Source organism: Cricetulus griseus, chromosome 3 (assembly GCF_003668045.3).
Source record: "Cricetulus griseus strain 17A/GY chromosome 3, alternate assembly CriGri-PICRH-1.0, whole genome shotgun sequence".
NCBI classification, from domain to species: domain Eukaryota; kingdom Metazoa; phylum Chordata; class Mammalia; order Rodentia; family Cricetidae; genus Cricetulus; species Cricetulus griseus.
In genome coordinates, this window is record NC_048596.1 from 90,605,747 (window position 1) to 90,618,183 (window position 12,437).

The following is a 12,437-nucleotide window of genomic DNA, read 5'->3' on the forward strand; positions in this document are numbered from 1 at the left end:
CTCACATATTGTCCGGTCTGCCCGCCCTGCCTCAGATGGGTGCTCTATGGATGTGTACACATCACCATCATGAATGAAGGCTGGGCCTGGGGATGACTAGCACACTGGCACGTACCTACAAAGGCTCTCACTTGCAATCTCTGAGCAATCTCTTCAGCCCCTCAAATCTTAAAAAAAAAAAAGCGGCTTTCAACTCTTGCTATTAAGCAAACAGAAGCTATCAAACACAAATCATCTTGATAACCCCTGCTACAGTGACTTACCATTCCAGGCTACTGAGGTATAGTATAAAACCCATACTGGACATGGAGGCAGAAGGCCAGGGCTGTCCAATCTTGGCCTGCCCTGCCTTTTAGAACTGCCTGCCTTTTAGAACTGCCAGGCCTGGGTAAGTTGGAGACAATAAATCTTAAGTTTTCCCAAGACTGTTGAGTACACAGTAATATATAGAGAGGTGTATTTTCTTTGCCTATCCAGAATATGCTTGGTCACAGTAACATATAGAGAAGTGCTTGTTCTTTGCCTATCCAGGATATGCTCTTGGCCTGTGTGTACAGGGTTATGCTGCTACATTGTGGATCCTTGCATAACACTCCCCAACACCAGACCAATTTAATGAAACAAACAAAAAATATTGTTTTAAAAACTGCTGTATTCAAAATTAATAATAAACTTTAAGGTAAATAAGCTTTAAAACAAAAGCTTAAGAGCAAAAATAAATAATTTACACAACTCACTAACCCAGTTTTTAGGGTAAATCCATTTCCAACCATAGGACTATAAGCCTAGACTGGACCTCAGGGAAACTCATAGTTGATTATCATAAAAAAAAAAAAAAAAAAACAGTAGCAAAAAATCAGAAGGTTGAGTAGAATTTTTAACAACCCACACACTAGGAATTCTTCCTTTGTTTTCCGAGGAAGTATTTACTTTGTAGTCCAGAATGACCTGGATTCACTACGTATTGGAGGACCGTCTCAAAGTTGTCATACTCCTTCTGCCTCCGCTCCCTCCACACAGGGATTACAGGTACAGGCCACCATGCCTCACCAAGCTGCAAACACTGAATTGAATGTTTTACTTTAAAATAACCAAACTTTTTAATTTTATACACAATCCAATGTAATGCTAAAATAATAGGCATTTTAGTTTGAAGAAGTGTTATGTAACAGGGATGGGACACTACAAATGAGGTCTTCAATCCTTGAAATACAAATAAAAATGGGTGTGTAGTGGGACAAAAACTCCAGACACTTAACTTGAGGGACACCTGAAGGCTTGCATCCTTTATTTTCTGAGATGGCTTTGAAGTTATGACTGTTTGACATGGAGAGCCGTCGGCATGTTAGAGACAGCCTTTATTTTGTTTTTTTTTTTCACAGTAAGTTAAAATCTCATCTTGACTCTCTATAGACCTGGATGGTCCTGTGGGTGGATTCCAGAAGTCGGCTGTGTGATAGAGTAACATGAAGAGTTGCTGTAGTGCCCTAATTTCATACTTCCTTGTACACAATGAATCACTTTAGGAATTTATTCCAGGGGCTATGTACACAAAAGTGTCAAGAAGAAAGTGTTCTCCACTCTTGCATAAAAACGTGTACAGTGCTTCAGGAATGGAACTTCCGCTCTGCAGGGCGGGGCCTCAAGGATTTCTGTAGCCAGAAAATGAAAGGCTCCTGCCTCCTGCTTTATTGCTCTGTGGCTCTGAGTATTAATCATCCAACCCTGGCGTTTCTCCTTGTTGGATCCTAGATGCTATCCTGATAGCTTCTTCCAGAGATGGCTGCTCTCCAAGCTGAAACCAGAACACATACATCAAACATTAATAATCCAAAACCCTAATCTGGGTGATGCTACAGAATTGTTTAATGGAAGAAGAACAATTTTTCTCTCTCTAATTCTGATGCTTGGGATTTCTAAAATATTTGTTAATTTGATCACTAACAGTATAAAATCAAAACATATGAGAACAATGGAGCTAATTTTAAGATCTTCAAATGCCATGTCACCACAGTCAATGGAGCGCTTCCTCAGCAGTTAGGTTCTGCATCCATGAACTAAAGAAAGCTAACCAATGGCTGGCATTTTCCCGTTTATTAAGTAAACATAGGAGAAACTACTCCCCAGGTACAGAAGCTATCTGCACCTGGCATGGTTTATATTCTCTGCTGGGAACAGGGACTTTCCCAGAGAATGCTTCTTCCATGTCTTCTGACTGACAGGCCTCACTCTGGGGCTATGTGGGCACTCTTGGAGGAATCACTGAGGGTCCGTTCACAGCAGGTTCACTTCCAAGGAGTAGCTTCCATGTGCTTTATTTATAAAACCCACCTCCTTAGACTCCATCTTGACAGTGAAGATGGCTGCTTGGGTACACACAAGGACACACTTCTGACAATTTTTCTCTTGCTATAAATTCCCCAAGAATATACAAAGCAAAGGCAGTAAAGAACACTGCTAGTTTATGTTTTGATTAAGGCCTCATATAACTTAGGTCAATGACCTTCATTCAACTTCTTATCTTCTTGCCTCTACTTCTTGAGTGCTCAGATTACAGGCCTGAGCTACCAGGCCTGGTTTATGTGGTCCTGGGGAAACACCCCAGGGTTTCTTTTTCTTTTTCTTTTCTTTTTGTTTTTTTTCGAGACAGGGTTTCTCTATGGCTTTGGAGGCTGTCCTGGAACTCTCTCTTGTAGAGCAGGCTGGTCTCAAACTCATAGAGATTCACCTGCCTCTGCCTCCCAAGTGCTGGGATTAAAGGTGTGCGCCACCAACACCTGGCTTAGACCCCAAGGTTTTCTGCATTCCAAACAAGGATTCCACCACCTAAGCCATACCCCCAGTTTTGGTCTGTTTTTGAGTAGGGAAGGGTTCTGAGAAAGGGTCTCTACACAGCTCTGGCTGTCCTGGAACTCACTGTATAAACTAGGCTGGCCTTGAGCTCACACAAATCAGCTTGCCTCTGCCTCCTGGGTGCTGGGATTAAAGGCACATGCCACCATTGCCTGGCTTCTGGTCATTTTGAGATCACCTCCATTATATCAATTGTCTTCAAGTTAGGCACCCAGATGATTTTGTGCATGGCATAAACACGGAAGTTACACATAAGACCCAGAATGTCAGGTTGAGAACTATGAATTACTGCTGCCTACCTAACTTGTACTCACCTGAACTGCAATCTGGGTACCATTGGATGTTGCCACCAAGGTCAGAGGTCTGGTTTCTGTAGTTACTAAATGATGGCTATGTTGTTGGTGTCCCATTTCTGAAGAGGCTGTGTGGAATGCTGCCAGGTCTTGAGCCACAATTGCAACCTTAAGTGAAGCAAAATGAACAAAACACACATGAAAAATTGTATCTATGACTCAAATAGGTTAAAGTCTACTTTGTGTGAAGGACCAGAGAGAAGTAGGCACTTACTGCTGAAACAGCCCTTATGCACTGTCTAGGCTGGACTCTTTCATCTGAGGAAGTTAAGGCTCCCTTAGATGGGATTTACCTATGATCATGAAGTAAGCTGATGGCAAAACAGGTAGAGTACTGGAGAAATGGATCTGCCATGTCTAACTTCACTGGCTCGGGAGATGAGGTTCTGCTACCCTAAATGGATGATGAGGAAGTCATAAATGTTGACTCATACCACAGATGTCTGTTTATTCCTGAGAGTGGACTGGACTATTTTCTCCTTTTGCATTTAAAATTAGACTTCCCACTTAACTGAGAACCCGGAAGGACTGGTGACATGACTGACGAACAGCAGGGTACATTCCCCACCTACACTCACGAATCTTTGCAGTATCTCCTGAAGCCTCTTGCTACAGTTATAAACTAAACTTTATTTATTATGTGTCTGGGTGTTTGGCTGGCATGTATGTCTGTGTACTACTTGTGTGCCAGGTGCTGGAAGGAAGAGGCCAGACGATCCCTGGGACTGGAGTTACAGAAGCTCGTGAGCTGTCATGTGGCTGCTGGGACTTGAACCAGGTCCTCTGGAAGAACAGCTCTTAACCATTGAGCCATCTCTTTAGCTTTGTTCTGGTGTTTTGTTTATTTGCTTGCTTATTTGTTTTTGAGACAAGATCTCACTAAGTATCCCTGGCTGGCCTGAAAATTGCTCTGTACACCAGGCTAGACTCAAACTCAAAGATCTGCTTGCTTCCGGCTCCCAAGTGCTAAGACTAAAGGCACGCACCTGTATGCCTAGCTGTATTTCTTTCTTTCTTTCTTTCTTTCTTTCTTTCTTTCTTCTTTCCTTCCTCCCCCCTCCCTTCCTTCCTTCCTTTCTTTCTTTTTTGGTTTTTCAAGATAGGGTTTCTCTGTGTAGCTTTAGAGCCTGTCCTAGAATTCTCTCTGTAGACTAGGCTGGTCTCAATCTCACAGAGCTCCTTCTGCCTCTGCATCCCAAGTGCTGGGATTAAAGGTGTGCACTAGTGTGTGTTTCTAAAATTTAATTTTAATGTGCTTATGTCTATGGAACTCTATGCTATGTGTGTGTGGGTACCCTTGGAGGCTAGCTGAAGTTACAGGCAGTTGTAAGATGCTTAATATGGCTGGGCATAGTGGTATATGCCCTTAATCCCGCACACTGGAAACAGAGGCAGGCAGAGGCCAGGCCAGCCTGGTTTACAAAGCTAGTTCCAGGACAGCCAGAGTTACACAGAGAAACCCTGTCTCAAAAAAAAAAAAAAAAGCCTAATATGGGACCTGAATTTGGGTCCTCTGGAAGAACAGCAAGAGCTCTCTTGTAACCACTGAGGTCTCTCTAGTCCCTCATTTCTTTCATCCCACTATCAACTTTTTTGGTGCTGATGTAACTATCGCTCCTATTTTACAGATAGAGAAAAAAATAGCACTGAGGACTAACTGGCTAAAGAAGTTATAAAACTGGGAGTCAGCCTGAAGTACACATGCCTACATAGGAACATACAACACAGCTTCTATGGAAGTTGACAGTGATGTATATATCGACTAACAGTGAACAAAAGTAGTTACCTGCTGTCCTTCTGTGCCCTCAGCGGTGACCATAGCAACAGAGTGTGTTCCTGCTGAGGAGATGACTGCATCGTGAGTGGGGACCGTGATGGGTGTGCCATCCTGTGTTACCATGGTGATGGTATTGCCAATGGCCTGCATGTCAGCTTGAGATATGTTGACCTGCAAAAACAGTGCATTTTACAAAATCAGTCAATATTTCTAGTTACATTTGGCGATCTTAAAGATTTTTTTAAAAAAGATTTTATTTATTTATTATGTATACAACATTCTGCTTCCATGTATATCTGCACACCAGAAGAGGGCACCAGATCTCATAACGGATGGTTGTGAGCCACCATGTGGTTGCTGGGAATTGAACTCAGGACCTCTGGAAGAGCAGCCAGTGCTCTTAACCTCTGAACTATCTCTCCAGCCCCCAGATCTTAAAGATTTTTATTTATTTATTATATATACAGTGTTCTGGCTACATGAATGCCTGCATTCCAGAAGAAGGCACAAGACCTCATTACAGATGGTTGTGAGCCCCCATGTGATTCCCAGGAATTGAACCCAGGACCTCTGGAAGAGCAGCCAGTGCTCTTGACCTCTGAGCCATCTCTCCAGCCCCACATCTGGTGATCTTAACTGAGGACAGAGCCTAATCCTTTCGTAAGTTTACTCTGTGGGAGCAAACAAACTTTTTACAGTGGAATACACTCTTTAACTCATCAGGTAAGTCATGTCTTTTTTTTCCTCCACAGACAGGTCTTATTCTTTTACCCACGATGGAAAGGAACACTCCTGCCTCAGATTTCTGTTTACTGTGATTATAGTTGTGGGTCTCTATGCCCAGCTTAGACCCTTACTTCTGCCATAATCTATTATCTATACAGATATTGGGCCTAACTCTTTCCATCTATACCTTGACACCTTGCATCCTGCTCCAACCTCCCTTCCTCCCCTCCCCTCCCATCTCTTCGGTTTTTTGTTTGTTTATTTATTTATTCATTTTTTCCAGACAGGGTTTCTCTGTAGCTTTGGAGACTGTCCTGGAACTAGCTCTTATAGACCAGGCTGGTCTCGAACTCACAGAAATCCGCCTACCTCTGCCTCCTGAGTGTTGGGATTAAAGGCGTGTGCCACCACCGCCCAGCCTCTTCGTTTTTTTGGGACAGGATTTCTCTGTGTAGTTTTGTAGACCAAGCTGGCCTTGACTCACAAAGATCTGCCTGCCTCTGCCTCCCAAGTGCTGGCTAGCTACTTTTTCTTTAAAAAGATTTATTTGTGTACTTATATATTTGAGTATTTTGTCTACATATATGTTTGCACACCAGAAGATGGCATCAGATTCCATTACAGGCAGTTGTGAGCCACCACGTCAGTTCTGGGAACTGAATTTAGGACCCCTGGAAGAAAAGCCAATGCCCCTAACCGCTGAGCCATTTCTCCAGCTCAGATGTATTAAAGCTCACAGTCTCCTTGTGGTTCTCATCTTTGTCACTTCACCTTGAGCCACACCAACCAACCCTATTTGGATCCTACGGATACAAATATCCTCTACTATTATTACTTCATAATATCTTTCTCAACAGATTATGGAAAACTCTGGGAGATCTACCACTTTCTAGAGCAATGTTTCTCAACCTGTGTGTGGTCATGATTCTTGGGGCAGTCAAACAACCCTTTCACAGGGGTTGCCTAAGACCACTGGAAAACACAGATATTTGCTATGATTCAAAATAGTGGCAAAGTTACAGATATGAAGTAACAATGAAAATAACCGTTATGGTAGGGGTCACTACAACATGAGGAGCCGTATTAAAGGGTTGCAGCATTAAGAAGGTTGAAAACCAATGGTCCATATGCCGAAGCCCAAACTTCATGCTTTGGGTTTCCTCCATGGGGACTCAGCCTGTCTTTCAGTTCCAGGTGCAAAGAAATATTTAACTTCCTTGGTTTTTAACAGATACTTACATGTTGAGTCCCATCCTGGGATATAAGTGTAACTTGTTGACTCAGCCCAGACTGGGTTACTGTAGCTACTTGTGTAGATACAATGTCCTCTCCTTCTACACCTGTAACATATGTGATCTGGGACCCTTTAAGAACATCATCACCTTGACCTGTTTAAAACAAATGAGTAATTTACTTGATCAACTAATCAATCTATTTGGACATTAGAAATTTTAAATATGAAACAGAAAAAAGAATTGAGAGCTGGGCATGCCTATCATTTTAGTGCTTAGTAAGTGAAGGTAGCTCAAGGGAACCTTGGTTACACAGGGAGTTCAAGGTCAATCTGGGTTATACAAAACCTTGTCTCAAAAAACAACAAAAGGAAACAAAAGCCTATTTTTATATCCTTAACCATGAAAATAGTTTTCAGGACTGCTTATTAATTCTTCTAAATTCACTTCTGCCAAGCCAAGTTCAATCGAACTTGAGTGTTGTGATTTCGTAAGGGCTCTCCTTTACACTTAGATGGAATGATTATGTGCCATTGTGCACATACATACTGGGGACACAAAGGAGGAATTATAGACAAACACAGACTTGCCCCTCCCAGTAGTGCAAGTCTATTCCAAGTTCCTTAAATTATTTAAGATTCATGATGGTAATAAAAGAGTCTCTATAAACATTAACCACAAAACCAGAATGGCTTGTACACAGAATCTACTAACTTACTCAGTCTTTTCCACATGTGATTGACAGCAAGCTATTGGTACACAATGACATCACTGTGTAAAGACTATGCAATGGCATGTTATCTGGGCTGAAGTTAATCATTTAATAAGTAACACAACAGGAACTTTAGTCCAGTTCTTTTTTTTTTTTTTTCTCACAAAGAATCAGCAAGTGAGCCAGACAGAAAACCTGTCTCAACAACTGCCCCCTGACAAAAAAAGGATCAGAAAGTGAATGATGAGTTCAACATCCAGAACTGCTAGACTGGGCAACCAGGAAGATTACTGATCTCTCTCTTCTCTCAACACTTAACAGCTTCCATGGAGCACAAAGGGAAGTCCCCCTTCAAAAAGAAACTTAATACTCTAAGTACTAATCTAAGAATATTAGCATATAAAGGATTTTAGATAGCAACAATCACTGAGGTGTAATGTTCTTACATATATCACTTTGCACCTTTTCTTTTCATTTGTTTATACACCATTATTCCAAGTGTTACAAACCTAGGGGATCCTGTGAGAAAAAGGAGCACAAATCTGTCTTTTTAGAAAAGCGATCATAGTTGGGTTGTTTGTTTGTTTTGAGACAGGGTTTCTCTCTGTAGTCCTGAATGTCCTGGAACTCACTCTATAGATCAGGCTGGCCTCAAACTCAAGAGATCCATCTGCCTCTCTCCCAAGTGCTGGGATTAAAGGCCTGTACCACTACTGCCAGGCCAATAATTTTTAAAACATATTATATAATAAGCTATTTTATAGAACAGAAACTTTTTATAATCTGAGATATCAACATACGAGGAGGAGACTAAAGACGCTTGGAAAAGGAGGAGTCTTTTTTTTTTTTTCTTTTTTTCCTTTTTTTTCGAGACAGGGTTTCTCTGTGAAGCTTTGGAGCCTATCCTGGCACTCACTCTGTAGACCAGGCTGGCCTCGAACTCAGAGATCCTTCTGCCTCTGCCTCCCGAGTGCTGGGAGTGGTGTGTGCCACCAACGACAGGCTGGCAGAAGAGACTTTAAAGATGTAATTAGGAGACCCAGAGGCAGAACTGCCATATTGGCTAGGCTTCCTCCAAAGTCTCCAACTTACTTTCCTCTCACCAAGCACTTAGCTTTTTCCATTTGTCAAGCCCTCTATCTATCTGCAAGTCTCTTTGCCTTAGATCTGTTCTCTTCCCTTCCCCCAGGCCTTGCTTCTTTGCCTCCTTAATCCCTTTCTACCCTCATAATCTTTCCAAAAACATTTCTTCAGGAAGCTTTCTTGGCCCTCACAGAAGATACTAAGTCCCCCTCTTCCACAACCCAGAGCACCTGTAAACTTCTGCAGCACTTGCCAGCTGTAAATCAGGTTTGTGTGAGTGTATGAATGAAACGAAAGGATTTGAGAAAATAGCATGGGTCATATGTTCATACTGATAACTGATTCTCAAACTCAAAGCAGATAGAATTGTCAAAGCTCTCACCTGGGGGAGGCTCGAAGAAGGCTTCCTGCTCCTCCTCAATAGGCTCTGTGTCATTGTGAGCTGTCCGCTTGTGCATAGCCAGTGTGGAGATCTGTTTGTATGTCTTCCCACAGTGATTACAGTTGTACGGTTTAGAGTGAGTATGAACGACATGGTGTTTATATAAACTGGAATATTCTGTAAACCTTTTGTCACAACCAGGAACTGTACAGACATATGGCTTTTCTCCTAAGTAAAGAAGATACACAAAAAGATCAGTTTTACATAGACATAATTAATCTACAACTGGAGAGTGGAACTTCTAAAAATAAACAGCCCAGCTGGGCAGTGGTGGCACACATCTTTAATCCCAGCACTCGGGAGGCAGAGGCAGGTGGATCTCTGTGAGTTGGAGTCTAGCCTGGTCTATAGTGTGAGTTTCAGGACAGGCTCCAAAGCTACACAGAGAAACCCTGTCTCAAAAAACCAAAAATAAATGAACAGCTAAATCACCTGTCACTGTTACTCATTGTCAGAGCACCTGTTTAGCATGCTTGATGCAGAGTTCAATTCCTAGCACTGGGTAGGTGGGAGTGGAGTGTCCCTATTCATCTTGAAATGAAATAGCCTGAGGAGCTGGAGAGATGGTTGAGTGGTTAAGAGTGCTTGCTTCTCTTGCAGAGAGGTCCAGAGTTCAGTTCTCAGCACCCACACCAGGTGTCTTACAACCAATATAACTCCACCTCCAGGGCACCCAATACTGCCTTCTGATCTACATGGGCACTGCATTCCTGTGCACACATCCTCTCCCATACAGTCAGTTTTGGTAAAGATGTCAGGAAGGATTACCTTTGGCTGGCCTCATGCTCATTATACAGCCAAAGAGGACACTGAACTTCTGATCCTGCTCGCTCTACCTGCAAGTGCTGGGATTATGGGTTTGCATCAGCATTCTTCCCTCACAAAATTCTGAGCTCCTATTGTTGGCTATGTTAATTCACCTGATCAGCCTTACATAAATGCACTGAGTTTTACATTCTGAATCTTTCCCTCCATCTGTCTATCTGCTTTCTTCCTTTATTTGTGTAGTGCCAGGATCAAAGACAGACCCTTACACGTGCAAGCACTGAGGTAGTTACATGCCCCCTCTAGCTCTGCCTTCCCAGTGCTGGGATAAAAGGCGTGCACCATCACATATGTTGGCTCATCAATGAAATTTTGAAGCTGCTTATCCACTTCCCACCATGTGAACTGGGAGGAAGAGACTAGTTGGAAGCCTTGAAAGACAGGGCCAAGACATCAGCAATCATTACCTGTGTGTATCCTCACATGGTTTTTGTAATTCGTTGCGCTGGCAAATGCCCTCCCACACCCTGGTTCTGTGCAGTAGTAAGGTCTTTCTCCTGTGTGTGTCCTAATGTGCACTTTTCTGATATTTGATGTTGTAAAGGACCGACCACAGCCTTCAATAGGACACTTAAAGGGCCTTTCTCCTGAAGATACAAAAGGGAATAAATTAAATGGCGCAAAAAATAAAATATACAGAGAAGGGGACTGTCTCATCACTTGGCCTGCCCAGGGTCTTACCCCAGTCTGCAGCCTACTTGCCCTGAAATTCCCTTCTAAGCACTGTGTCTCTGGAGAATGTATCTTTCACTCCAAACTTGAGTTAACAAAAGAAACCTGAATAGCATTCAACACTCATAAATGACTGCTACTTTCCAAGATAGGATCAAGTGAGAATACTAAAAACTGAGCTGAGAAAAGCACAGACCAAAATGTCAGAGAAAGGATAAAAGAAAAATAGGGTCAGGAATAAGGTTTAAGGTTCAGCAAGATGACTCTGTGGGTATAAATGCTTGCTGCCAAAACAAACTGCCTGAGTTGCATCCCTGGAACCTAAAGGATAAAAGAAGAACCAACTGAAAACTGTTCTCAGCCCTGATTGTGTGCCATAGTGCATATATATGCATACACATACAAAATAAGTGTAACACAATTTTAATTTTTTTAAAAAAGGATTAAGTTTGAACTATACGATTCCTTAGGGTTTATTTTTTATTTTATCCTATAAGACCACAAAGAGAAATAATTTCTGGGGTCAGTGAGATGGCTCAATAGGTGGCAGGTTAAAGCACTTGTTACCCATGGGAACTCCATAGCAGGTGGTGAGAACCCACTTCTGTAAGCTGTCCTCTCAACTCCATTCACATAGCCTAGTGTATGTGCACATAATAATTAAAACTGCAATAAAAGGAAACAATAGGCGTGTGCCACCAACGCCTGGCCTCAATTTGCTATTTCTTTACTCTAGTACTTCCCACAAAACAATCAAAATATCTGCTGAACATATACATATATACATGTATATATGTATATATATTTATTTATAACATTTACTGGAGACAGAATCTTTTTTTTTTCCCCCTATTTTGGTTTTTCTAGACAGGGTTTCTCTGTGTAGCCCTGGCTGTCCTGGAACTCGCTCTGTAGAGCAGACTGTTCTGTAACTCAGAGACCCGCCTGCCTTTGCCTCCAAGTGCTGGGACTACCTACCATACTTGACCTCAGATAATTCTTTTAGCAGCAGGAGAGGAATCCTGTACCTTAGAGAGGAATCCTGTACTTTAGGGTCTGTTCTCAATTTGGCTACTTATCAAATGTGTAATCCTAGGAAAATAAGCTTGTTGTTCAGGTAATATCTGAAAACAGAGAGTTGGTGATCTAGGAGTACTGTCCATATTTCTAGGGCTTCTCCTTGGAAAGAAGTAAACATGCACAAACAGCAAACTGGATGGAATTTTAGGAATTTAAGATAAAGCCCTGATAATGATTCCCTTCAATTTTTTCAGAGACTCCATCTCCAGTCCAGAGATTAAGAATTCTTGTTGTAGTAGTTTGTAATCCCAGAACTGGAGAAGCTGATAGAGAAGCATCACAAATTCCACGTCAGCCTGTCCTGCAATGAAAACAATAGTTCCTGGTCTAAATCTGACACTGCTGTACTGGTACCTGTATGGGTTCTGATGTGCTTCTGTAGATCTCCTGAAGTTTTGAAAGATTTTGTACAATTATCTTCTGAACACCGATATGGCTTTTCTCCAGTATGAGTTCTGAAATGACTTTTTAATCCATAACCTTTAAGAAAATCATAAAAGAAATTTAACACCAGGCACTGGCTGTGCACGCCTTTAACTCCAGCACCTGAAAGGCAAAGGCAACCAGATCTCTCTGAGTTTGAGGCCAGCCTGGTCCTCAGATCAAGTTCCAGGATACCCAGGGTTACACAGAGAAACTGTCTCGAAAAACAAAAGAGAAAAAAGGAAATTAGCAACACAAT

The 12,437-nt window shown here is 42.1% G+C and overlaps 1 protein-coding gene across 3 annotated transcripts in view; it reads right to left on the reverse strand.

Moving 5' to 3' along the window:
• Nucleotides 1–1,259: 1,259 nt before the first annotated feature.
• The window catches only part of Znf143 (zinc finger protein 143), a 31,546-nt gene continuing 20,368 nt past the window's right edge, over nucleotides 1,260–12,437 (reverse strand). For all 3 annotated transcript variants that reach the window (XM_027410070.2, XM_027410069.2, XM_027410068.2), the window contains exons 10-16: nucleotides 12,110–12,235; nucleotides 10,411–10,590; nucleotides 9,119–9,346; nucleotides 6,949–7,097; nucleotides 4,993–5,154; nucleotides 3,168–3,314; nucleotides 1,260–1,795 (exon numbers count right to left, since the gene is read on the reverse strand). In XM_027410070.2, the coding sequence (XP_027265871.1) occupies nucleotides 1,712–1,795; nucleotides 3,168–3,314; nucleotides 4,993–5,154; nucleotides 6,949–7,097; nucleotides 9,119–9,346; nucleotides 10,411–10,590; nucleotides 12,110–12,235 (1,076 nt within the window). In that variant the 3' untranslated portion in view covers nucleotides 1,260–1,711. The remainder of the gene's footprint in view (nucleotides 1,796–3,167; nucleotides 3,315–4,992; nucleotides 5,155–6,948; nucleotides 7,098–9,118; nucleotides 9,347–10,410; nucleotides 10,591–12,109; nucleotides 12,236–12,437) is intronic.